Raw genomic sequence first — 27650 nt, 5'->3', positions numbered from 1 at the left:
TGTTTCTAGCTCTTCTAGACTTTCACCACCTACTGGCGGGCAAGCACATTCGGGTTCAGTCGGACAACGCGACAGCGGTTGCCTACATCAATCACCAGGGCGGAACTCACAGCCGTCTGGCGATGTTGGAGGTTCAACGAATCCTCCAGTGGACGGAGGACTCAAAGTCCACCATATCCGCAGTCCACATCCCAGGCGTGGAAAACTGGGAGGCCGATTATCTCAGCCGTCAAACCGTGGACGGCGGCGAGTGGGCCCTGCATCCGTCAGTGTTCAGATCAATCTGCCGCAAGTGGGGCACTCCGGAAGTAGATCTAATGGCTTCCCGGCACAACCACAAGGTTCCGGTTTACGTGGCTCGCTCCCACGATCCTCAAGCCTTCGCAGCAGACGCACTGGTTCAGGATTGGTCTCAGTTCAGTCTGGCCTATGTGTTTCCCCCTCTAGCGCTCTTGCCCAGGGTTCTGCGCAAGATCCGAATGGAGGGCCGTCGAGTCATACTCATTGCTCCGGACTGGCCCAGGCGAGCCTGGTACCCAGACTTGCTCCGCCTGTCCGTAGAGATCCCGTGGCATCTCCCGGACCGCCCAGACCTTCTCTCTCAAGGTCCGTTCTTCCGCCAGAATTCTGCGGCTCTCAGATTGACGGCGTGGCTCTTGAGTCCTGGATCCTGACGGCTTCAGGCATTCCCTCTGAGGTCATCTCCACCATGACTCAGGCTCGGAAGTCTTCCTCGGCTAGGATTTATCATAGGACTTGGAAGATTTTCCTGTCCTGGTGTCGCTCTTCCGGCCATGCTCCTTGGCCGTTCGCCTTGCCGACCATCCTGTCTTTTCTACAGTCAGGTCTACAGTTGGGTCTGTCCCTCAATTCCCTTAAGGGACAGGTGTCGGCTTTGTCGGTATTGTTCCAGCGGCGTATCGCTCGACTGGCTCAGGTGCGCACCTTCATGCAGGGCGCATCTCACATCATTCCTCCTTACCGACGACCCTTGGATCCCTGGGACCTTAATTTGGTCCTCACGGCCTTACAGAAACCCCCTTTTGAGCCTCTCAGGGAGGTTCCTTTGTCCAGACTTTCACAGAAAGTCGTCTTTCTAGTAGCCATAACTTCTCTCAGGAGAGTTTCCGATTTGGCTGCGCTTTCTTCGGAATCCCCCTTTTTGGTGTTTCACCAAGACAAGGTGGTTCTTCGTCCGACTCCGGACTTTCTTCCTAAGGTGGTGTCTTCCTTCCACCTTAACCAGGACATTTCATTGCCCTCTCTTTGTCCGGCCCCTGTGCATCGCTTTGAGAAGGCGTTGCACACCTTGGATTTGGTGCGGGCGCTCCGCATCTATGTGTCTCGCACCGCCGTGTTTCGGCGGTGCACCTCACTTTTCGTGCTAACCACGGGTCATCGCAAGGGCCTTTCGGCTTCTAAACCGACCCTAGCTCGTTGGATTAGGTCGGCCATAGCCGATGCCTACCAGTCTTCTCAGGTGCCTCCCCCGTCGGGGATTAAGGCGCACTCGACCAGAGCTGTCGGTGCCTCCTGGGCTTTCAGGCACCAGGCTACGGCTCAGCAGGTGTGTCAGGCTGCCACTTGGTCCAGTCTGCACACTTTTTCTAAGCACTACCAAGTGCATGCTCATGCTTCGGCAGATGCGAGCTTGGGCAGACTCATCCTTCAGGCGGCTGTCGCCCATTTGTGAAGTTAGGTTTTGCCTACTTCTCAGTTTAGTTTATTTCCCACCCATGGACTGCTTTGGAACGTCCCATGGTCTGGGTCTCCCATAAAGGAACGTTAAAGAAAAAGAGAATTTTGTTTACTTACCGTAAATTCTTTTTCTTATAGTTCCGACATGGGAGACCCAGCTCCCTCCCTGTTGCCTGTTGGCAGTTTTTGTTCCGTGTGCTTCACGGCTGTTGTTAGTAGACAGAGTTCTGGTTTTGCCGAGTTTTACTCTATCTCTACTTATGGGTGGATGTCCTCCTTCAGCTTTTGCACTGAACTGGGTAGATTGTCATCCAGGGGGTGTATATAGCCCGGAGGGAGGAGCTACACGTTTGAGTGTAGTGCTTTGTGTGTCCTCCGGAGGTCGCTAGCTATACACCCATGGTCTGGGTCTCCCATGTCGGAACTATAAGAAAAAGAATTTACGGTAAGTAAACAAAATTCTCTTTATTTTGGACAATTGATTCATAGCCTGAACCTTCGCACTCTTATCCTATTAAATGCTGATTTCAATTATTTAAAATGTGCAAACCAGCCGAGCGGTCTGTTCTAGCGTTGAGTGAGTAGTTAGCGAGTACTGTTCGCTACTTGCATATTCGTTACGAGTAGCGGGCGCAATGTAAGTCAATTTCAAATACTCGCTAAGTAGCGAGTAACCCGAAAGCCATACTATTCGCTACTCGCACGAAAAGTACGGCTTTAGGGTTACTCGCTACTTAGCGAGTATTTCCCATTGACTTACATTGCGCCCGCTACTTGTAACTATTATGCAAGTAGCGAACAGTACTTGCTAACAGCATAGCAAGTACGAATAGTTAACTACTTGCTCAACACTAGTCTGTTCCCATGCCTGCAATGACTGCTTCTTTAAAGCCTGGCATGTGGCTGGTGATCTTTAAAAAAAAAAAAAAAAAAAATTTTCATTTGCTGACCCTTTTTTTTTCCTGATTTTAAATGTAAGGAGATTTTAAAAAGAAAAGTGTATTTATTACCCGCAACCATAAAAGTCCAATCTTTAGGCGATATTATATTTTGAACCTGTACGAGATATGTAGGGGGGAAAAAAAGTGATTCAAAATCTTGTATGTATCCAATGAGTACGTTACTAGGGTTCTAGAAGATCAGGGGCCCAAAGTACGTGTCTCCACATAACGCACCCTCTGCATGTAGTATGATGGCCCCCCACCTATATAAACGCGACAGTCGCTTCCATTTTTCATGAGCTGAACCCAAAGATCATCATCTTTTTTCAATGTACACAGTGGCCTTTTTTTTTCTCTTTTACAAACATTTTGTCTAAATCTGTGTTCGGCTACTCTCACACATCAGGTTTTTGCCATCAGGCACAATCTGGCGAAAAAAGTGGTGCAACTCATCCGTCGAAAAAACTGATCCGTTGCATCAGTTTTGTTTTTTTTTTTCTTTCATCTGTTCCTTCCGTTTTACGACGGATCCATTGTGATAGTGAGCATGCTCAGTTTAAAAAAATAAAACTAAATCAGTCGCTGAATTACATTTTTTGCCGCCCATAGGCTTTCATTATACAATAATCCGGACGGCATCGGATCAGTCGCCGTCCGTGTTTTGTTTTTTTTGTTTTTTGTTTTTTTTTTTGACGGTCACCAAAAAAATGTACACTTGTTCACACTTTTTTTTTTTTTTTTTTTTTTTTTTCTTCAGGCACAATCCGGTTTGTGCCTGATGCGACGGATCCGTTGCAGATTGTAACAAAACTGATGTGAGAGATCAAGCAAAAAAACGGATCAGTCTCATTTTGCCTCTTCCGGAGAGAGGTTTTTTTTGTTTTTTTTTTCCTTTTTCCAGAAGTGAATTTACATATGTTCTGGGCATGCCCAGAAACAAAAACGGATGACAACAAGTCCGGCGCCCATAGGCTTCCATGGTAAAAAAAAAAGACGGCGCTGGATCCGTCGCCATCTGGTTTTTTTGCCGTACGCAAACGTTGCATTGTGCGTTGCTTCCAGCGGCCGCACAGACAAATTTCGCCGGATCCGTCGCACGCCAGATCAAACACCAGGCCATGCGGCGCAATCCGGCTCAAAAATACTGAGGAAAAATGGATCCGGCGCCGGATCTGTTTTTTTTTACAAAAATCGCCGGATTGCACATGATGGCAAAAAGTGATGTGTGAAAGAGGCCGTACATGGTGCGTTGCTTCCGGCGGCCGCACAGACAACTCTTGCTGGATCCGTCGCACGCCGGATCAAACACAAGGCCATGCGGCATAATCCAGCACTAATACAAGACTATGAGGAAAAAACGGATCCAGTGCCAGATCCGTTTTATCCGCATTTCGCCGGATTGTGCCTGACGGCAAAAACCTGATGTGTGAGAGTAGTCTTAGGCTGCTTTCACACATCCGGTAGGTGCAGAGCCGGCCAGTCCGGCTCTAAAACCTATGCAACGGATGCGGCGAAAAAGCCGCATCCTTTGCATAAGTTTTTTAAATGCAGCCCATCCGGTTTTTGCCGCTTGCGGCATGCTACTGAGCATGCGCAGTGGCAAAAACCACATGCGGCGCAATGCGGTTTTTTTTGCCGCACAAAAAACCGTGCCAGGCAACATTCCATCCGGCCGCCGCATCGGCTAAATCTGCCGCATGCGGCAAAAAACGGACTGAACGCAAGCCCATGCGGCACAATGCAGCACTAATTAAAGTCTATGCAGGAAAAACGCAACCGGCATAAAAAAAAACTGTTGCGTTTTTCCTGCAAAGTGCCGGATTGTGCCGCACAGGAAAAACCGGATGTGTGAAAGCAGCCTTAGTGATCACTTCTCCTTTGCAGAGATAATCCATCCACCTCACGCGTGTCACATATCAAGATGCTGATTAGCTGCCATGATTATTGCACAGGTGTGCCTTTGGCTGGCCACAGTAAAGCCCAGTGCCCACACTGCGGATTTTGATGCAGATTTCTGAAAATATGTGTCAGAACTACACAGCGTGGGCACTGGGCCTAAGAGGCCACTTTAAAATGTCTGCGGCCTAGGAGACTAGCAGTGATAGCGCAGCGAGAGACAAACCCCCTTCTCTATCACTGGATTGAATGGTGTTATGGTGATGGTAATACATTTCAGTGCAGCGGTCTCAGGAGGTCATGAGCTTCGGGCAAGAAATTTGAGACCGGAGCCCCATATCTTTGATGCTAGCGACACCCCTGATATAACCCAAAATGGTACCAATGTAATCAGCTGCTTGCATAAAAAATAAAATCCCTCATACAGCTATATATCAACATTAATTTTCTTAGGATCAGTAAATTTAGAAATTAAAGTAATTTGGGGTGCAAGTCTGCAGTCAGTGTGATTCTCACAACGCGCCTAATTGGCAGCAGTCGTGGGCAGGCGTTTGCTGATGCCAGCTGTGTTATACAGCCATATATTGAGCTGGCTCGGCTCCTGAGCCCGCTCTATGCAGCAGCGCCTGATATGTTACATGTATGTACTTCACGTGTCCAAAGGGATTCATTGTAGCATGTAAACATTTTTTAGGTGACCATTTCGATTTTGCTAACAGCTCTTTGTTTAAGGACAGCTTGAAAATTTTATGTAACATTGAATACATCTCTTCTACATGGTGAAGTTAATTATATTCTGCAAGAAAACAAATGCCCTTTCGGCTCTTCACTGATATATCTACTGGTTTAAACCTAAACCTGTTTGTAGAAGGCTCTGCGAGCGATCTTCATGCTTGCTGCTCTGTTTTGACAACTGCTATGAGAAGACAGGTGGCGAGTTACTTCTGTTCTGAGCTTTTTTTCTCTTTCCTCTGCAAGACGTGCTGTGGGCATGAAAGTGACTCTTCTTCAGATACTGTAACAAAGCACTTTTCTAGCGCCCAGGGATCTGACTAGCAGTATGTCAGGACCACCACTACCTAGTCTTGTTTTTTTAAATCGGGTACTTATCGAATACTCACCTGTCTGAGTTAGGCCCCTTTCACACATCGTTTTTTTTGCCATCAGTCACAATCCTTTTTCAGATTGTGGCAAAACTGATGCGATGGATCCGTTTTTCGAAGGATTCGACTAGCTGGGGGCTAAATAATTGGAGCATGCTGTGACGGGGTATGCGACAGAGCAGTAAGGGACGCCAGGCCAAGGAACAATCCAAAGGGCTTTATTGGAACCACAAAGATGAAGCACCAAACATGAATATAAATCCTTAAAGTCTGGAAGAAGTCCACTACAAAACAGATCTGGGGGCGCCTCCCGGTATTCCGACGCCAGGGAAAATATGGCAATGGTCCTTATGAGTTCATTGAGTCCAACAGGGTGAACAACAAAACACAATCCCACGTGGCCACTGATCTCCAAGCTGAAACAGTCCATACACAGGCACTAGGATCTAGCCTCAGCTATAGGTCCGAGTCCTTCTCCAGCCGAGATCCAGAAGATAGTTGACCATAGTGGTCTCAACGCTGAGTTATACATGAATATTCTACAAGACAAGTTACACTCGAGTACTATGTCGTCCTTTTCACACTCCATATTCTTCGGAGTTTCACACTCTGGGTCTTCAGGGTTTCACACTCCATATTCTTCGACAACTGACAGAATCTACGGATGGTAGGCTGTTGAGTGTCATCATAAAGAAAGGTAACTCTACTTCTTCAGCGATGCTCCAGGAGCGCCGAACGCCTATGGAGGAAAACCCGCACACCAGAAAACTTCATCCACTACAAGTTCATGTTAAGGACCTATAACTATTCCCTTCACCTCGCCAAACAGACCTACTTCACCACCCTTATTTCCCCACTTGCCAACAATCCAAAAAAACTCTTTGACACCTTTCACTCCCTCCTCAGTCCCAAAGTACAGACCCCTGTCACAGCCCTTCATGCTGATGACCTAGCCTCGCATTTCACAGAGAAAATAAAAAACATCCGCCAAGAGATCAGCTCCCAGCCACCAAGCCCTGTGAATCCCATCCCTCCCCATATCCCATCCAGCTCACTCTCCACATTTGACCCAGTCACAGAGGAGGAAGTCTCCAGGCTCCTCTCTTCTTCTCGTCCTACCACTTGCCCTACTGATCCCTTCCCCACACCTCTACTCCAGTCCCTCTCTCCGGTTGTCGCCACTCACCTAACTAAAATCTTCAATCTCTCTCTCTCTTCTGGTATCTTCCCCTCCTCCCTCAAACACTCTATCATTACTCCATTATTAAAAAAACCTTCTCTTGATCCGTCCTGCACAAGCAACTACAGACCAGTCTCTAATCTCCCCTTCATCTCCAAACTCTTGGAGCGCCTGGTCTACTCTCGTCTCACCCGCTACCTCTCCTCCCACTCTCTTCTAGATCCTTTACAGTCTGGCTTCCGCCCTTTACACTCAACAGAAACTGCCCTTGTCAAAGTGACCAATGACCTATTGACAGCAAAACGTAACGGTGACCACTCTCTGCTTATTCTTCTTGACCTTTCTGCTGCCTTTGACACTGTTGACCACCATCTCCTTCTCGCTATGCTCCATTCTATCGGCCTAAAGGACACTGTGCTCTCCTGGTTCTCATCCTATCTTTCTGGCCACTCATTCAGTGTATCATTTGCTGGCTCCACATCTTCTCCTCTTCCTCTCACTGTTGGGGTCCCTCAAGGTTCAGTCCTTGGCCCTCTTCTTTTCTCCCTCTACACTGCCCCAATTGGACAGACCATCAGCAGATTTGGCTTTCAGTACCATCTTTATGCTGATGACACACAGCTATACACCTCCTCCCCTGAGCTCACCCCCGCTGTACTACAGAACACAAGTGATTGCCTGACTGCAGTGTGTAACATCATGTCTGCTCTCTATCTGAAACTTAACCTTTCCAAAACTGAACTTCTTCTTTTCCCTCCATCTTCCAACTTTCCTCAACCTGACATCTCCCTCTCTGTGTGTGGCACAACGATAAGTCCTAGGCCGCAAGCCCGCTGCCTGGGGGTTATACTTGACACTGATCTCTCCTTCACCTCCCACATACAATCTCTTGCCCGCACCTGCCGCTTGCACCTCAAGAACATCTCTGGAATCCGCCCCTTTCTCACTATGGAAACGACAAAAACCCTCACCGTGGCCCTGATCCACTCTCGCTTGGACTACTGTAACTCTCTATTAATTGGTCTCCCCCTAACTAGACTCTCTCCTCTACAGTCAATCCTTAATGCAGCAGCCAGGGTCACCTATCTGGCTAACCGCTACTCGGATGCCTCTGCTCTGTGCCAGTCATTGCACTGGCTGCCCATATATCATAGGATCCAATTCAAACTGCTTGTTCTCACCCACAAAGCTCTCCACAGTGCAGCACCCCCCTACATCTCCACCCTCCTCTGTCTATCATCCCACCCGTTCTCTACGCTCTGCAAGCGACTTTCGACTAACATCCACACTAACTCGAACCTCCCACTCCCGGATCCAAGACTTCTTCCGAGCTGCACCAACCCTCTGGAACGCTCTACCCCAAGAAGTTAGGACAAATCACAACTTACTCAGCTTCAGACGCACCCTAAAGACGCATCTTTTTAGGGCGGCCTATCACACTCCCTAATCAGATTCGATTCACATAGTCCCTCTACAACCTCTCACAACATAACTCCACATCAAACTCCATGGCACCCAAAGGCATCTCAAGGCTCGGGCCCACTGGTCCAGGAAACCATTATCCAGCCCCATTTCCGATAGATGGTTGGATTGTCATTGTAAATAAGCACTTGAACCTTGCCTCTCCCCCCATCTCATTGTAGATTGTAAGCTCTCACGAGCAGGGTTGTATTTTTTTTCCCCTCTAAATATTGTATTTCTATAACTGTTACTTGTTTGTATATGATCCTCCTGAATTGTAAAGCGCTACGGAATATGTTGGCGCTATAGAAATAAAGATTATTATATTATTAGGTGGCTATATTGTTCACTAATTTATTTTTTTTTTTTTTGTTTTTGCATGTCAGAAATGTTTGTTTCTAAATTTTGTGCAGTTATATTGGTTTACCTGGTGAAAATAAACAAGTGAGATGGGAATATGTTTGGTTTTTAAGTTGCCTAATAATTCTGCACAGTAATAGTTACCTGCACAAACAGATATCCCCCTAAGATAGCCAAATCTAAAAAAAAAACCACTCCAACTTCCAAAAATATTAGGCTTTGATATTTGAGTCTTTTGGGTTGATTGAGAACATAGTTGTTGATCAAAAATAAAAAAAATCCTCTAAAATACAACTTGCCTAATAATTCCGCACACAGTGTAAAAGTAAGGTCATCACACATGCTAAGCTGTAGTGGATGGTGAGATATGGAGCCTGAAAGTCAAACGTTGAAAACATTTTGCTCATCAGGGTATATCAGGGGTGCTGAGGTAAGAAGAGGCTGCTCACACTGCTGGCCATGTCAGATGTGAATTGGGCATGTTGTGACAGTACATGGTGTACATCTACAGGTCACAGCAGTGGAGCTTCTAACTGCACATGCACCTTACTTAATATTCTAGGACCGGTTTTGGTCCGTGTAACAAAACTGATACTATACTATAGCAACTACGAACCGTAGGTAATCGGCTCCACTACTTCTTTAACGACATTTAATCAACCAAGCATCAGATCTTTCTAGAACAGGTATGCCTGGATTCCGCATCCTAGTGCCTGTATGGCACTGCCTTTACCTCATTGAGCAAAATCCATGTGGTTGGTTCTCTTTAATATCTCTTCATTGCCTTTTCCTCCAAAAAAAAATTAGATAAAACACTGCAAATATGTGACTTAATAAAAATTGTGCAAAACCACTTTTAAGAAATCGTCATGTTATCAGAAATACAGAATACATAAGAAATTTGATTTGCCAAAGCCAATGACCTGGAGATTTGGTTATATGTACGTGTAACTAGTATGTATTTGCTTTGGTTTTGTGTTATTGCGTCTAGAATTCATCTGTTTTATACATGTAAGAGCTCTGACATTTTTCTGAAGACTTGCAGCAGGTGCGTCAGTCACGGAAATAGAGAAATAATTTAATATGTCAGGAAGAACAGCTTAAAATTATAGCAATATGTGCTGTGCAAGTCAAAATCCCTCCGATGCTTGGTGCCAAGAAAAGGAGCATTTGAGATTTCTTAACTCCTTCGTGTTCCTTTAGAATTTCTTCACTTGAAAGGTTTCGAACCTTTGCTTTTTCATTAAACGAATTAAAGGACATTTTACGACATGTTTTCATTTTGCCATTTTCCTCATTTTTGCCAAACCATTTTGGGACTGTTGGGCTTTCCAGAAAATAACAGGGGTTTGTATTTATTTCTACTTTGAAAAATGTGCTAGGGCTTATTTTCAGAAGGTGTCTTATATTTCCTGCTTTATTAGTGCCCACAATCCTCATTATCTCTTCTGAGCTGACAGTGACAGTTGCATAGAGTGGCAGCGTATATTTCTGAGATCAGAAATGCTGCCACCGATGATTGCAATACCAGTAATACAGCAAGCATAGAGTGCAGTTGCCCGTGTTGGACTCATAGTGGTGTGCGGGTTTATAGGAGAGTAGGCTGAATATTCATTCACTTAATTAGCCATGTGCTTGCTTATCGCAATCAACAGCGGCATTCCTGATCTCAGTGATTGATAGTGTTTGTCTATACAGCTGTCACACAAAGTGCTGGGGAGCCACCGAGGACTGCAATGCAATCCTCGTGAAGAGTCCCAGTACTGCAGGCATAGACAGTGAGTGCAGGGTTCAGACAGTGGATGGAATTCTGGGTGGGGAAGAGGGTGAATATTCATTCACTTAATTAGCCTGGGCTTAGAGCAACACAAAAGGACAATGAATTAGGGCTACACAAGCCCTGTTTCAGGATACTGTTTGAGTACAAAACTAGGGCTTAGGCCAGAATCACACTTGCTAGTAACTCGCGTGAGTCTCTCATGGTAGAACCCGGCACGGCCGCACACTCCCCTGACATGAGCGGGTCGGTTGCATGTATCTCTATGCAGCTCAGACGCTCCTGTATGCATAGTGTCCGGCCATGCCGGGTGATTCAATGAGAGACTCGCGCGAGTTACACGCGAGGCACTAGCAAGTGTGATTCTGGCCTTATTATTGGAGTAGGGCTTATATTGCAAGCCTACTTCAGAGAGGTCAAAAAACCCTGTTAAGACTCCTTTTCGGGGTGGAGTGTTTTGTTTGTTTGTTTTTTTTTTCATTTTATTTTTTATTTTTTTGAGACAGTACTGAAAGCAAGAGCTCACCAACAGGGAACTCCTTCTTGCATGATGTGTAAAACTGACCTAAGCCAGGAAAAATAAACAGTGGTTTTCGGTCTGAGGACACTATGACCCAAACTCAACAGCCTGATATATAAGGCTGTCAAGTTTAGATTGTGAGACCTGTGGCCAGTCCATAATTGGTTTGCAAAACCCAGATATGTGAAGACTGCTTAAAACGAACCCGACATCTGAGACTTTCTGCCCAATCCTGGGGCAGCATGTATCCGCTACTGGCTGTCTGATCACAGCCGGGTATGTGCGACTCTGGAACACTGGACCAAGGAGCATTGTAGACTAGTCAGGCAGGCGGGTCCCCAGCTGCTTCTTCCTGCCCGCTGCCCTGGATTGACAGGTCTCTGTCTATACATGCACTTAATAGAAGAGGACAATATCACATACCGCAGCACAGCCCATGCTACGCGATATTGCCCTTCTGTACTATTTAATACGTAGAAAAAGGTAGTCTCCTCTAGTGACTTAGCCGCAGCAGTTACTCATCAGTAGGTATTGTGCCTTCACACAACACTGCCAGGTGAGTGCACACTCCCACCCTGGACTACCTTTACCAGGTGATACTACTCTGTATGCTTGCGTGCATGTATAGAACTGTTGGGGAACAAAAGCGTACACCGACCTGTCAGTTCTGGGCAGCGGGAGGGAGGGGGGGGGGGGGATAGAGACTCTGGTTCAACTAGTCTCCAGTGCTGCTCGGTCCACAGCGGCTATTAAAAGTATACTTTTCTCTGAAACGTTGGCGCATTTCAAACGTACAGAGTTGTAATCATACAGCTAGTGGCTGATGCTCAGCCATCCACGGGCCATGCATTTATCAGAGGTCAGGTTCTCTTTAAGGCTACATGCGCACGCTGCAGTTTTTTCTGCACACAAACTGCAATCAAAACTGCACCTTGTCAGAGAGAGCCTGGAATTGTCCCAAAAAATGCTTGTAATATAGGTGCGTTTTTGTCATTGCGGTTTTTTAAAGGAGAAACAAAATATGATAGATAAAATAGAATAGCTAGGTGGGTAGATAGATATTGATAATAAGAACATATAGATTAGATAATAAGAAAGAACAGAATACATAGAAATAAATAATAGAATAGCTTGATAGAGGGATAGCCAGCTTGGTTAGCTTTTTTTTATCTTTTTTTTTTTTTTTAGGTAAAAAAAAAAATAACATGGGGTCCCCCCATTTTTCATATCCAGCACAGGAACAGCAGCAGTTGCAGGCTGCAAACCTCAGCTCTCTGCTGTACCTTGTCTGGTTAAAATAGACGGGATCCCACACTTTTTTGTTTTAATTATTTGATTTATTAAAAAAAATTGACGTGGGATCCCCTCATTTTTCTAATACCAGCCAAGGTGCAGCAGACATCATCGTTATTTGGCCCTTTCCAGCCTAACAATAGCCGCCCACAGCCGCCGCAGAATTGGTGCATCCATAAGATGCTCCAATTCTGGCACTGGACTCGGCTGTTCCCGTTGCCCTGGTGCGGTGGCAATCTGGATAGTAAGGAGTTAATGGCAGCAGCCCATAGCTGCCACTAAGCCCTAGGTTAGTGATGTCATGCGTCTCTGAGAGCCTAAATCACTAATATGTAAGTGAAAGTAAATAACCACAAACAGCCCAAAAAATCCTTTATTTGAAATAAAATAAAAAGCCACCTTCTTTCACCACTTTATTAACCCCCAAACACCCCTCCAGGTCCGAAGTAATCCACACTAGGTCCCACGACGCTTCCAGCTCTGCTACATCCTTGTCCTGTCACAGCCAGCGGTCATACAGCATGGCTGCCAGCTGTGAGTGTGGACAGAGCTGCAGCGATCAGAATAAACTAGGGTGAACCCCTGACATCACAGCTACAGGTCCCGCAATATGGCGGGTGTCGCAGCGATTAAGTCATGGCCAGGTTCAGGGCGTTACTGAAGTCACTAAGGTGGTTTGCTGTGATAGCTGGAGGACTCCAGCTGTGGAGCCTGTCGCTCCACAGCTGGATTCCTCTAGCTCTCTAGCTGTCACAGCAAACCACCCGTCTATGATGTTCCCTGAGTCACATGGGGCATCTGTGCAAAATTTCGTGATTGTAAATGCGATGGTGCGGATTCCTTTAGCGGCGACACACACACACACACACACACACACACAGCTTTATATATTAATTATATAATTATTTAATTATACTTTTTATTTTTTACTCTATTTCAGATTGATAATCTTCAACAGTCAACCAGTTTGTTAAACTCCTTCTTGAGTGACAACTCCACCCATTTATGGCATTTATCGACGCAGCTGAGTAAGTCTTCTGTTATTTTGCGATCACTATGAGCACATGAGGTTTACTTGTAAAATGAAAAAATATAAAGATTTCTGCTTTTTTTTTTTTTTCTCCCATTTTCAGAATCCCAATCTTTTAAACCGATGGAAGACTCGCCAGTTCGAACATTTTTGAAAGTTTACAAAAAATAGTGTAAAGTGGAGATATTGTTATTAAACTGTGACCATGTTTGTAATGATGACTTGCATATCTCGAGTCTCTCTTAACTGTAAATACGGGATAGATGATGTAAATGTGATCCCACTTTTGTAACAAATTTGAACAGTCTGTGATTTGTTCTCTTCCACAGACACAAACAATGGTAGTTTAAAGTTTAAAAATCCATCCCATAATCCTAAAACAAGTCCATCAATACATTTACATATCCCGTTCAGTCCTTTCTGGGAAATGGTTTTCAGGTTAGGTTGAGCTTTTGTGGATCAGATTCCATTGTCAATCCAGCTCTATTTCTTGCCCAGCACCACCTCTGTTTGTTTGATGGACTGTCACCATGAGGAATGTAATGACAGGTGACCTTAGGCTGGTCCTCAGACTTAGACCCTGCGTTGTCCCTGATCTCAGAGGTAGGCTTGATGGTAGCCAGTTTTGAGCCCCCCCCCCCCCCCCCCCCCCCGCGCGTGGTCCTAACTCCGGGCCGAGCCCCCCCCCCCCCCCCGTCCCCCCAGCGTGGTCCTAACTCTGGGCCGTACCCCGATCTTACTCCCCTTCTCCCACACCCTTTGGGCGGGCCGGAAAACACAGACAAAACCTCACAAACGGACTCGGACATGGGAGAACAGAAACTCAAACACACCACTCAAAACATAGTGGAGACCATGTGTACAGGTTGTTTTAATGGGTTAAATTGCAAAGTCCTTGTAAAAAAAAAAAAACAACTTTTGCAATTTACGTCCTATGTAAAAATAAAAATTCTGTTTGTTGTCCAAATACTGGCCACCACTGTGTTTTTCAGCAAGGAGCTTAGCGGTTACAAGCCATTTTGTATAGCTCTTGTACGGATTGGATATTTCCGGCTTCAAGGCCACTGTGCTCCTCCGATGTTGGAGTGCAGCCGCACACTGTTCTGCCAAGCTCCATTGACATTACTGGTCAGATCTGTAAAGAGCAGGAAGTCTGAAGGTGGGGAAGCCTCTCGCTCCTTTTAAATTAAAAAAATAAGACAACCCCTCTTATACTCTAAGAGTGGCTATTATGTGTATTGCTTTAAGAGACATGTACAGTAGTTCTGTCTAGCAAGATTTAAAGGGAGCATGTCACATTTACAGTCCCCATTTTTATTAGGACATTTTCCGTTTTTCTTTAGCGATGCCTAAGGCACAATTGTGACCATTAGGCCTAAGACATACTGCAAGAAAAATGAAGCGACTTGAATGCAGTAAAAAATCGCATTCCACTCACACCAATATTACTATGTGCCCGCTCCCATGAGTGATTTATTTTCTCAGCCCTAATCGGACCGAGAAAACAGTCGCAGCATACTGCGAGTGTAATGCGAGCTTGTTTCACTCGCACCCATACAAATCTGTGGGGCGAGAGAAACATCGCACTGCACTCGCGTTATACCGGTGTAACGAGAGAGCAGTGCGAGAATCGCAATTGCCGGCAACTGAGGAGGGAGATAAATCCCTTCTGCCCCTCCTCAGTGCCGGCCCTCCCCTCCTCAGTGCCGGCCTGACCCCCACAGCTGTGTTCTGATTGCACGATTGTACCACAGTCTCAATGACACTCAACTCCCGCTGTGCTGCCAGCATGAGCCACGTATCATGCGAGGACTCGCACATAACCCCGTGTGGCCCCGGCCTTGAACAGTCGCTCGTGCTGTCAGATGGTGAATAATGGATTGTTGTCACTTTCTTTTTGTTTGCTCATTTAACATCCATAGGCAATGGTCACGACTAGTCCTCTTTAGCCTTGTCTTTTTAGCACAAAAGTGACTTCTCTATAGAGTCCAGGGATGGCTGCACTTCAGCAGTTCCTCCTACTAGTTTAGCTTTGAAATGGTCCAAATCGAAAACCAATCTGTCTCCTAATGCATTTGAAGAGGTTTTCATCCTGTACAATGACCAGATGAGCAAGACTCCTCTTTTCTTTGTCGCTCCATTGGAAGACCCAGACAATTGGGTGTATAGCTTCTGCCTCCGGAGGCCACACAAAGTATTACACTTAAAAGTGTAAAGCCCCTCCCCTTCTGCCTATACACCCCCCCGTGCATCACGGGCTCCTCAGTTTTTATGCTTTGTGCGAAGGAGGAGGTGAGAGCACTCAGACTCTACATTTCTCGTACGGCGCCCCTGCGCCGCTCGGATGCACTCTTTGTCCTTGTCGCTGGCCAGCGTAAAGGGTCACAAGCTTCCAAATCAACCCTGGCTCGGTGGATCAAGGAACCAATTTTCGAAGCCTACCGTTCTTCTGGGCTTCCGGTTCCATCAGGGCTGAAGGCCCATTCTACCAGAGCCGTGGGTGCGTCCTGGGCTTTGCGGCACCAGGCTACGGCTCAGCAGGTGTGTCAGGCGGCTACCTGGTCGAGCCTGCACACTTTCACGAAACACTATCAGGTGCATACCTATGCTTCGGCAGATGCCAGCCTAGGTAGGCGAATCCTTCAGGCGGCGGTTGCCCACCTGTAGGAAGGGGCCGTTTTACGGCTCTATTACGAGGTATTATTTTACCCACCCAGGGACTGCTTTTGGACGTCCCAATTGTCTGGGTCTCCCAATGGAGCGACAAAGAAGAAGGGAATTTTGTTTACTTACCGTAAATTCCTTTTCTTCTAGCTCCAATTGGGAGACCCAGCACCCGCCCCTGTTCCCTTCGGGCTGTTGTTCTTTGTGTACACATGTTGTTCATGTTGAATGGTTTTCAGTTTTCCGAACTTCCTTCGGATTGAATTTACTTTAGACCAGTTTATAAGTTTCCTCCTTCCTGCTTTTGCACCAAAACTGAGGAGCCCGTGATGCACGGGGGGGTGTATAGGCAGAAGGGGAGGGGCTTTACACTTTTAAGTGTAATACTTGGTGTGGCCTCCGGAGGCAGAAGCTATACACCCAATTGTCTGGGTCTCCCAATTGGAGCTAGAAGAAAAGGAATTTACGGTAAGTAAACAAAATTCCCTTCTTTTCCTTCTTGTCCTAGTTCAGTCCTCCAATTCTGCAAGCAGCGGAAGCTTTCCCTATGCAGCACTGGGGCAATAAAATCATACCGTGCGATCAGGCCAGCTTCACTGCAGTGCTCACAAATCTATTGGAGAAGAAAAGCTTGTAATCTCTACACTGCACATGCTCAGGCAATGCTGCTAAATTGCAGTGGTGAAGGATAGCCAAACAGTATTTTTAATAGCATGTAAATTGCAAAGTGGCAGCAAAAATGCATTGGTTCTATCGTAAAACTGCAGCTACCTGTGCTGGTCTACTTTGATGCAGTCACATCTGCATTGTGCGGTTATGACAGGCCTGTAAATGAATTTCACTTTTCATCTGTACATTGCCTAGTGGTGCTTAAGGTTAGGGGGTCAAATATTTTTGAAATCCTATATTTTTAATGAACTGTGTGTATGTGTGTGTGTGTATATATATGTGTGTGTGTGTATATATATATATATATATATATATATATATATATATTGCTCAGGGACTACCCAGTGGGTTGTATTAGCATCAATATACATTGCCACTTGTATTTTAAAGAAGCTTTTTTTTTTCTCAAAAATGTTTATTGAAAAGGAGAAAATATCATACATGATCAGGTATAAGTAACTAACTGGCATATTTTCAGTTTGTGCATGAATACTTCCACATATCGAGGAAATAAAGATAATCGCAATAAGAGATCAAGTACACACAATTCTCCATGTGGACTTAGGTAATGAGTCAATGAAAATAAGAACGTTTATTTCTGAAGCACTAAATTTAGATTAATAAAAACTGGAAAGAGAAAAATGTTAAGCAAAGAAGAATTCAAATGAGAGGAAAGACAGATCAGAAAAAGAAAGAGAAGGGGGAGGAGGGACTTGGGGTCTCCCTTGGAACACAATCGGTTTAAGGAGGTCTACACTCCACCTCTCAGCACGAACCGAGCAATAATTAAGCGATTGGTTCCTAAGAGGAAAGGATTACCTCGAAATCAGCGGATTCTCTAAATAGAAGGCACGGCGTCCAAGAGCTGAAAAACTTGCTCGGCTGGAGCTCAGAGTGGGAGGATAGTTTCTCCATCCTGCAAATGTGATCCATTTCCACCAACCACTCCAGAATTGTTGGGGTTACACCCGACTTCCACTTTCTCGGGATGATCGCTCTGGTCGCGGCAACAAAATGATGGAGAAGACCTTGCTTGATCTCTTTGAAAGCTCCAGGGATCATGGACAAGAGACCGATCTGCGGAGAGCATGTGATTGTCAGCCCCGTGATGTGATTATGAATTTGGAAAACTTTACGCCACAATTCCTGAATTATCGGGCAGGACCACCAGATATGTAGCATGGATCCCCTCAGCAGCATTACATCTCCAACAAGTGTCAGGGATGGTTGGGAAGATTTTGTGTAGCTCCTTTGGACACCTGTACCAACGGGAAATGATCTTAAAGTATTTTTCCTGCACCTTTATAAGGCAAGGGAAGTCTATGTACACACATATAAGCTTTTGCCCAATCCAGGTCAGAGGAAGCACTCCCCAGATCTTTCTCCCAGCATTTCACATACCCGACTGGATCAGAATCGATTGGGTCAATTAAAATGGAGTAAATCTGGGAAATTATGTTGGGATAGGGATTTTAGTTGGATCAAAAGGAATTCAAAGTTGGTACAGACCCTGGCCAGGTCGGAGGCTGAGCGAGCAGAGTAGATGAACGATTGCAACTGCAAGTACATGAACCACTGGAATTGTTGATCAGGGAAGGCGGCTCGGAAATGCTGTAAGGTTTGCAGAGAAGGCGCTCCGAGCAGAGTAGCGCCAACCCTAGGCCTCTGGGATGAAGACCAGATCATACCTGTCCACACAAACAGCCGTCGGGATTATCAAAAAGGGGTGTCAGGGGGCCCCATGCTTCAGACAGATTAAAATGCACGTTAGTTCTGTCCCAAATGATGAGTAGGTCCCTTGTCAGAGGGCAATTCAAAATGCTCGTAGGTCTTCTATGTTTTGCGATCCAGGGCAAGGAGGTCAAGGTCTAATCTAAAAGATTCAAAATAGATACAGCCGCACACTAAATGCCATCAATGTATAAGGGAACTCTGGTACTGCATTACTGCTATATGAAAAAATGAGATTTTTAGTTTTATGAATTGGCCAATGCATGTAAGCACGGAAACAAACTGCAAGGTAAATCTCAATATTCCGGGTACCTAACTAAAATGCCACTATCTAGGTTAAAAACATCCATGTCTAGGCAGCTAGACTAAAAATCTAACTTGAAATGCCACTATCTGGACTAACCTCCATGTCTGGGCAGCTAGGACTCCTGGTATAGGGATTATGAACACAGCCTGGTTTATAGGGCGGAGTGCTCAGTCAGAAACTCACTGCAAATATTTCAAAAAACTGACCCGTACATCCTACAAGTGTGTGTAGGTGCCAGCTGAAAAAACCTAGCAAATACAAAATTGATACAGCCGCACACTAAATGCCATCAATGTATAAGGGAACTCTGGTACTGCATTACTGCTATATGAAAAAATGAGATTTTTAGTTTATGAATTGGCCAATGCATGTAAGCCCAGACATGGATGTTTTTAACCTAGATAGTGGCATTTTAGTTAGGTACCTAGAATATTGAGATTTACCTTGCCGTTGGTTTCCGGCATACATGCATTGGCCAATTCATAAACTAAAAATCTCATTTCTTTGTCGCTCCTAATTGGGAGACCCAGACAATTGGGTGTATAGCTATGCCTCCGGAGGCCACACAAAGTATTACACTAAAAGTGTAAAGCCCCTCCCCTTCAGCCTATACACCCCCCGTACTGCTACGGGCTCATCAGTTTTTATGCTTTGTGCGAAGGAGGTCAGACATCCACGCATAGCTCCACAGCTTAGTCAGCAGCAGCTGCTGACTATGTCGGATGGAAGAAAAGAGGGCCCATAACAGGGCCCCCAGCATGCTCCCTTCTCACCCCACTTTTGTCGGCGGTGTTGTTAAGGTTGAGGTATCCATTGCGGGTACGCAGGCTGGAGCCCACATGCTGCTTTCCTTCCCCATCCCTCAATTAGGGCTCTGGGTGAAGTGGGATCCCATCGGTCTCCAGGCACAGGAGACCGTGCTCCATCCACAGCTCCTGAGGACCCTGCTGGATAGGAGCCGAGTATCGTTCAGGGACATGGCCCTGCTACTTGGAGGTACTCTGTGTCCCCGTGGGGACTGCGCACAGCAACACTCCAGCATTGCTGGGTGTGCTAGTGCACCGGGGACAGCAGCGCTGGCTGCATGTGTGCCACTATACACTCAGCGTCGCTGAGTGTATTTGTGTAGGGGGACTGCCGCACTGACCGCCGCTGCCATGGTTATGCCTGCGGCACGGCTGGGACTGTTAGTGCGCCGGGGACTTCCGCGCCGACCGCGCTTATACGGCGGCCGCGCTTATAACTATAGTCCCCGGCTTCTGCGGCCTAGTCTCATTCTTTTCCCGCCCCCAGCCCTGCCAGTCAGGGGAAGGGCGGGACGCTGTACAGGTCGGCAGCCCTGAGGGCTGGAGCATGCTTTGCATACTCCACCCCCCTCACTCTGCACAGTGGGGCACCAGTTCCCGCACTTTTCTGGGTCATGCCCACGGCTCCCTCCTCTCCCCAGGACGCTGGCAGCCATTCCTCTCAGCTCTGCTAACGCTGGAGAGGAGAGACAAGCTCAAAGAGACCCAGGCAGGAATTCTGGTGCCCACACAAACGCTTTGCGCAGGCGGTAAGCAGCACCTGTGGTGCTGGCCCCACTAGTGCAGAAGTGTATTTATAGTTTATATGATTATAGTCTATACTTTACACTGTAGGGTGCACTGTTGATTTGTGGCTATTTACCCTCCTGTATTGCTCAGAGGAGACAACAGCATGTCGTCCACAAATAGCAAGGGTGCCATGGCACAGACTTACTATGCTGCCTGTGCAGCATGTACGGCTATACTGCCGGCAGGTTCCACTGACCCTCATTGTGTGCAATGCTCGGCCCCTGTGGCACTTTCTCAGCCGGAGCCTCTGCTAGGGGTGGCCCAGGGAGAACCACCTGTTAACACTGTCCAGGTGACAGGGACGGAGTTTGCAGTTTTTACTGAAAGACTTTCTGAGACTATGGCTAAGATATTAGAAGCCTTGCAGTCCAGGCCGGCATCTCAAGCCAGGGGCACTGTGTTATCATTGTCCCCTGGTTCCCCTCAGTTGGAACAGCAATGTCTTCCCGGGGTGTCTCATGGATCCCAGGGTGAGGTCTCTGACACGGACCGCAGCCCCAGACCGACTAAGCGAGCTCGCTATGAAATTCCCTCGACATCATCACAATGTTCAGGGTCTCAGCGAGAGGACTCTCTGTATGATGAAGCGGAGGTAGCTGATCAGGATTCTGATCCTGAAGCCGCTCTCAACCTTGATACTCCTGATGGGGACGCCATAGTGAATGATCTTATTGCGTCCTTCAATGAAATGTTGGATATTTCTCCCTCAGCTCCTCCAGTGGAGGAGTCAGCTTCTCAGCAGGAGAAATTCCGTTTCAGGTTTCCCAAGCGTACAAAGAGTATGTTTCTGGACCACTCTGACTTCAGAGAGGCAGTCCAGAAACACCGAGCTTATCCAGATAAGCGTTTTTCCAAGCGCCTTAAGGATACACATTACCCTTTTCCCCCTGACGTGGTCAAGGGCTGGACTCAGTGTCCCAAGGTGGATCCTCCAATCTCCAGACTGGCGGCTAGATCCATAGTTGCAGTGGAAGATGGAGCTTCACTCAAGGATGCCACTGACAGACAGATGGAGCTCTGGTTGAAATCCATCTATGAAGCTATCGGCGCGTCTTTTGCTCCAGCATTCGCAGCCGTATGGGCACTCCAAGCTATCTCAGCTGGTCAGGCGCAAATTAACGCACTCACGTACGTCTGCGCCGCAGGTGGCGTCCATAACCTCTCAAACGTCGGCATTTGCGTCCTACGCTATTAATGCTGTCCTGGACTCTGCGACCCGTACGGCGGTTGCAGCCGCCAATTCGGTGGTAATACGCAGGGCCTTGTGGCTGCGGGAATGGAAGGCAGATTCGGCTTCCAAAAAGGGCTTAACTGGATTGCCATTTTCTGGCGACCGTTTGTTTGGTGAGAGATTGGATGAAATCATCAAACAATCCAAGGGAAAGGAAACATCCTTACCCCAAGCCAAACCAAAAACACCCCAACAGAGGAGGGGACAGTCGAGGTTTCGATCCTTTCGGGGTGCGGGCAGGTCACAATCCTCCTCGTCCAAACGGCCTCAGAAGGATCAGAGGAACGCCGACGCATGGCGGTCTAAATCACGCCCTAAAAAGACCGCCGGAGGTGCCGCTACCAAGGCGGCTTCCTCATGACTTACGGCCTCCTCACACCGCATCCTCGGTCGGTGGCAGGCTCTCCCGCTTTTGCGACACCTGGCTGCCACAAGTAAAAGACCGTTGGGTGAGAGACATTTTGTCTCACGGTTACAGGATAGGGTTCAGCTCTCGTCCTCCGACTCGATTCTTCAGAACATCTCCGCCTCCCGAGCGAGCCGAGGCTCTTCTGCAGGCGGTGGGCATTCTGAAGGCAGAAGGAGTGGTGGTCCCGGTTCCTCTTCAGCAACAGGGTCACGGTTTCTACTCCAACCTGTTTGTGGTTCCAAAGAAGGACGGGTCCTTCCGTCCTGTTTTGGACCTAAAACTGCTCAACAAACACGTAAGGACCAGGCGGTTCCGGATGGAATCCCTCCGCTCCGTCATCGCCTCAATGTCCCAAGGAGATTTCCTAGCATCGATCGATATCAAGGATGCTTATCTCCACGTACCAATTGCTCCAGAGCATCAGCGCTTCTTGCGCTTCGCCATAGGAGACGAACACCTTCAGTTCGCGGCACTGCCGTTCGGCCTGGCGACAGCCCCAAGGGTTGTCACCAAGGTCATGGCTACAGTAGTTGCGGTCCTCCACTCTCAGGGTCACTCAGTGATACCTTACTTAGACGATCTGCTGGTCAAGGCACCCTCTCAAGAGGCATGCCAACACAGCCTCAACGTTACTCTGGAGATTCTCCAGAGTTTCGGGTGGATCATCAATTTTCCAAAGTCAAATCTGACACCGGTCCAATCACTGACATATCTTGGCATGGAGTTTCATACTCTTCCAGCGATAGTGAAGCTTCCGCTGGACAAACAGCGTTCACTACACACAGGGGTACAATCTCTCCTTCAAGGTCGGTCACACCCCTTGACGCACCTCATGCACTTCCTGGGGAAGATGGTGGCAGCAATGGAAGCAATCCCTTTCGCGCAGTTTCACCTGCGTCCTCTTCAATGGGACATCCTACGCAAGTGGGACAGGAGGCCGACGTCCCTAGACAGGAACGTCTCCCTCTCTCAAGCAACCAAAGCTTCCCTTCGGTGGTGGCTTCTTCCCACCTCATTATCGAAAGGGAAATCCTTCCTACCCCCATCCTGGGCGGTGGTCACGACGGACGCAAGCCTGTCAGGGTGGGGAGCAGTTTTTCTCCACCACAGGGCTCAGGGTACGTGGACTCAGCAAGAGTCCTCACTTCAGATCAATGTTCTGGAGATCAGGGCAGTGTATCTTGCCCTAAAAGCGTTCCAGCAGTGGCTGGAAAGCAAGCAGATCCGAATTCAGTCGGACAACTCCACAGCGGTGGCTTACATCAACCACCAAGGTGGGACACGCAGTCGGCAAGCCTTCCAGGAAGTCCGGAGGATTCTGCTGTGGGTGGAAGCCACAGCATCCACCATATCAGCAGTTCACATCCCGGGCGTAGAAAACTGGGAAGCAGACTTTCTCAGTCGCCAGGGCATGGACGCAGGGGAATGGTCACTTCACCCGGACGTGTTTCAGGAGATCTGTTGCCGCTGGGGGATGCCAGACGTCGACCTAATGGCGTCACGGCACAACAACAAGGTCCCAACATTCATGGCTCGATCTCAAGATCACAGAGCTCTGGCGGCAGACGCCTTAGTTCAGGATTGGTCGCAGTTTCAGCTTCCTTATGTGTTTCTTCCTCTGGCTCTGTTGCCCAGAGTGTTACGCAAGATAAGGGCCGACTGCCGCCGCGCCATCCTCGTCGCTCCAGACTGGCCGAGGAGGTCGTGGTACCCGGATCTGTGGCATCTCACGGTCGGCCAACCGTGGGCACTGCCAGACCGACCAGATTTGCTGTCTCAAGGGTCGTTTTTCCATCTGAATTCTGCGGCCCTCAACCTGACTGTGTGGCCATTGAGTCCTGGATCCTAGCGTCTTCAGGATTATCTCAAGAGGTCATTGCCACTATGAGACAGGCTAGGAAACCAACGTCCGCCAAGATCTACCACAGGACGTGGAAAATATTCCTGTCGTGGTGCTCTGCTCAGGCGTTTTCTCCCTGGCCATTTGCCTTGCCCACTTTTCATCTCAATCAGGACATCTCCTTACCCTCGTTTTGTCCTCATCCAGTTCACCAATGTGAAAAGGATTTGCACTTGTTAGATCTGGTGAGAGCACTCAGAATCTACATTTCTCGTACGGCGCCCCTGCGCCGCTCCGATGCTCTCTTTGTCCTTGTCGCTGGCCAGCGTAAAGGGACACAAGCTTCCAAATCAACCCTGGCTCGGTGGATCAAGGAACCAATTCTCGAAGCTTACCGTTCCTCGGGGCTTCCGGTTCCCTCAGGACTGATGGCCCATTCTACCAGGGCCGTGGGAGCGTCCTGGGCCTTGCGACACCAGGCTACGGCTCAGCAGATGTGTCAGGCAACTACCTGGTCGAGCCTGCACACTTTCACGAAACACTATCAGATGCATACCTATGCTTCGGCAGATGCCAGCCTAGGTAGGCGAGTCCTTCAGGCGGCAGTTGCCCACCTGTAGGACGGAGCCGTTACGGCTCTATTATGAGGTATTATTTACCCACCCAGGGACTGCTTTTGGACGTCCCAATTGTCTGGGTCTCCCAATTAGGAGCGACAAAGAAGAAGGGAATTTTGTTTACTTACCGTAAATTCCTTTTCTTCTAGCTCCAATTGGGAGACCCAGCACCCGCCCCTGTTTTTTGTATACACATGTTGTTCATGTTAAATGGTTTCAGTTCTCCGATATTCCTTCGGATTGAATTTACTTTAAACCAGTTTATAATTTTTTCCTCCTTCTGGCTTTTGCACCAAAACTGATGAGCCCGTAGCAGTACGGGGGGTGTGTATAGGCTGAAGGGGAGGGGCTTTACACTTTTAGTGTAATACTTTGTGTGGCCTCCGGAGGCATAGCTATACACCCAATTGTCTGGGTCTCCCAATTGGAGCTAGAAGAAAAGGAATTTACGGTAAGTAAACAAAATTCCCTTCTTTTTCATATAGCAGTAATGCAGTACCAGAGTTCCCTTATACATTGATGGTATTTAGTGTGCGGCTGTATCCATTTTGTATTTGCTAGGTTTTTTCAGCTGGCACCTATACACACTTGTAGGATGTGCGGGTCAGTTTTTTGAAATCTTTAATCTAAAAGATTAGCCTCAATATTCACCCACTGCTTCGTCTCAGCCCCATGAAACCAATCTACTACTCTGGTGAGGATAGCTGATGTATGATATAAGCATAAATCTGGAAGTCCTGTGCCCCCTTTTGTCTTACATCTCATCAAGTATTTAAAGGCGGCCAGTCGGGGTTTACTTTTTTTTCCCCATACAAAAGCTGTCGTGATCCGTCAAAGATGGGCAAAGAAGAATCTGGGTACGGCTATAGGAACTGCTTGAAAAAGAAAAAGGAGTTTGTGGAGGACATCCATTTTTAAAACGTTGATACGTCCAAACAAGGACAGAGCCCGCTAATTGTAAGCCTGAAGATCGGCGTCAATGCACTGCAGTAGTGGTTTGTAGTTCAAATTAAATAGATGTGAAGGGTCTGGCATTAGATAAGTCCTTAGAAATTTCAGAGCAGTGGCACATCATTTAAAGGGAAAGGCTTCTTGCAAAGAGGATTTACGTTTAGCATATTACCCTTGAAATTACTAACCACAGCATAGCACTCAAACTCCTTCAGGATAGATGGGAGAGATATTTCAGGGTTCACGATGTAGAGGAGGAGGTCGTCAGCATATAGGGCCAGTTTGAGGGGTGTTTTTTACCTATGCAGATCCCATGAATATCAGAGTTCTTCCTGATTTGCTATGGCTAGATGTTCCATCACCAATGCATACAGAAGGGGTGGACAGAGGACATCCTTGTCGAGTCCCATTTCTGATATTGAAAGAGTTGGAAAAAATTCCATTACAGCGAATCTTGGCTGTAGGGAGAATATACAATGCTAGAACCTTTTTCTCTAAAGCTTGGACCGAAAGCTGCCCGCTCAAGCACACGCCCAAGGAATGGCCAACTGACCCTATCAAAGGCTTTCTCTTCATCTACTGACAACACACAGGCTGGTGTTTTTAGCTTCAACATTTGGGAGATAACTAGGATCGATTTAATAGTATTGTCTCTAGCTTCTCTGCCAGGTACAAACCCTACCTGGTCATTATGTATCAATAGCGGCAGAGAAGGACTCTGTCTGTTAGCCAGAAGTTTAGCAAACCGCTTCACATCCACATTAATTAGAGATATAGGGCGATGGCTTGAGCAGAGCAAGGTGTCCTTGCCCGGCTTGGGAATTACCGTGATAGTAGCAGACAGTGATTGTTTCTTCAAAGATGGTCTTTGGAGATGGAGTTGAAGACCTTAGTAAGAAAAGGTGCCAGCTCCGTTAGAAACGTTTGGTAAAATTTGGTAGAAAAGCCATCTGGGCCTGGGCTTTTGTTGGGGGAGAAGAGGACACTACTTGGGTGACCTCTAGTGAGAATGGGGAATCCAACTCATCAGCTGTTTCCGCTAATAGGGAGGGAAGCGGCATGTCTAACAGGTAGTTGTCCATTTTCTCCAGAAGCCGGGAGTTAGTGGGGGCTACAGAGTTGTCGTTGATGTTATATAATGTCTCGTAATACTTCTCAAAGGCTAAAGCGATGTTAGTGGGGTGATGCACCGTTTGTTTGTCAGACATCTTAATCGAGGGGACATACGTTGCCACTGTTTTCGGGTGGATATGTCTTGCCAAGAGACCCCCACACTTATCTGCAAACTCATAAAAAAAACTGTTGGGAGCGTTCTCTAAATTTAGTGTGAGCCAAGTCGAGTACTGATTTAAGGTCTTCCCTCGTCTTAGTCAGTTTGAGTAAGGTATCCTGGTCAGGAGTCACTTTGTGTTTGTTCCAAGGGATGGATTTTGGAAAGAAGATCCTGAATCTGTTTAGCTTTGTCTCTCGAGTCTAGCTCCTTCTCATATAAGTACCCCTCTGGTTACGCACTTCAGTGCTTCCCACTTAGTGGGAAGAGGGGTATTGTCATCTGCATGGTACTGAAGGAAGTCATGGATATCCTGTCTTTAACATCTGGATCTAGGAGGAGATTAGGGTTGAGTCTCCAGTTCCAGGACTTAGAAGGAGAGTTGGGGGATTCAGAGTCACGTAGACAGGGGCATGGTCAGACCAATTCCCTGGGCTGATGGAAGCAGCGGGGGACTAGGAGAGCAGGTTATGGCTAATCAGGAAAAAAATCAATATGGCTATACGAATTGTGTACTACCGAAAAATGTGAAAAGTCCTTGACCGTCGGATAGAGTAGATGCCAGATGTCAACAACCCTACTCGAATGCATAGCGGACCTAAGAGTTGCTAGCTGACTGTGTGAAATCACCGACTTACCGGCTGACGTGTCGAGCTTCGGGTTCAGAGGTAAATTAAAATCTCCACTAATGATCAGATGTCCAGTTGCAAAAGTCTCCAGTCTCTTCAGGATCTAGCCTCGGCAACTGTCTGACCTTTATTAGGGAGATAAAAATTAGCGACCTGTGTATTTTTGGTTATAGAGTACAAAGTAGACAAATAGGAATCTGCCGTGTGGATTAGTGCTAACCTCTGTCACCGTGCATGGAAAATTTTTATGTAGCGCAATACTGACCCCTTTTGATCTCACCAAAGGGTTGGGAGCATGATTCCAAAGCGTGTAGTATTTGTTGGGGATATCCAGCACATGACCACACTTAAAGTGAATCTCCTGTAACAGGAATACCTGGACTCCCATTTTGTGCATACCGTGCAAGATCTGGTTGTGCTTTTGCGGGGTATTAAACCCTTGTACATTCAGCGATGCAAACATCAAGGAGACCATAGT

General features: G+C 47.1%; 1 protein-coding gene across 2 annotated transcripts in view; it reads left to right on the top strand.

Moving 5' to 3' along the window:
- DSN1 (DSN1 component of MIS12 kinetochore complex) overlaps positions 1–13474 on the top strand; it is a 117624-nt gene extending 104150 nt beyond the window's left edge. For both annotated transcript variants that reach the window (XM_075346477.1, XM_075346478.1), the window contains 2 exons: positions 13170–13257; positions 13363–13474. In XM_075346477.1, coding sequence (XP_075202592.1) covers positions 13170–13257; positions 13363–13430 — 156 coding nt within the window. In that variant the 3' untranslated portion in view covers positions 13431–13474. The remainder of the gene's footprint in view (positions 1–13169; positions 13258–13362) is intronic.
- The last annotated feature ends 14176 nt before the right edge of the window (positions 13475–27650 follow it).

This window comes from Anomaloglossus baeobatrachus, chromosome 4 (assembly GCF_048569485.1).
Source record: "Anomaloglossus baeobatrachus isolate aAnoBae1 chromosome 4, aAnoBae1.hap1, whole genome shotgun sequence".
Taxonomy (NCBI): domain Eukaryota; kingdom Metazoa; phylum Chordata; class Amphibia; order Anura; family Aromobatidae; genus Anomaloglossus; species Anomaloglossus baeobatrachus.
Note: the sequence above shows the minus strand (reverse complement) of the source record. Positions and strands in the feature narration are given on the sequence as shown.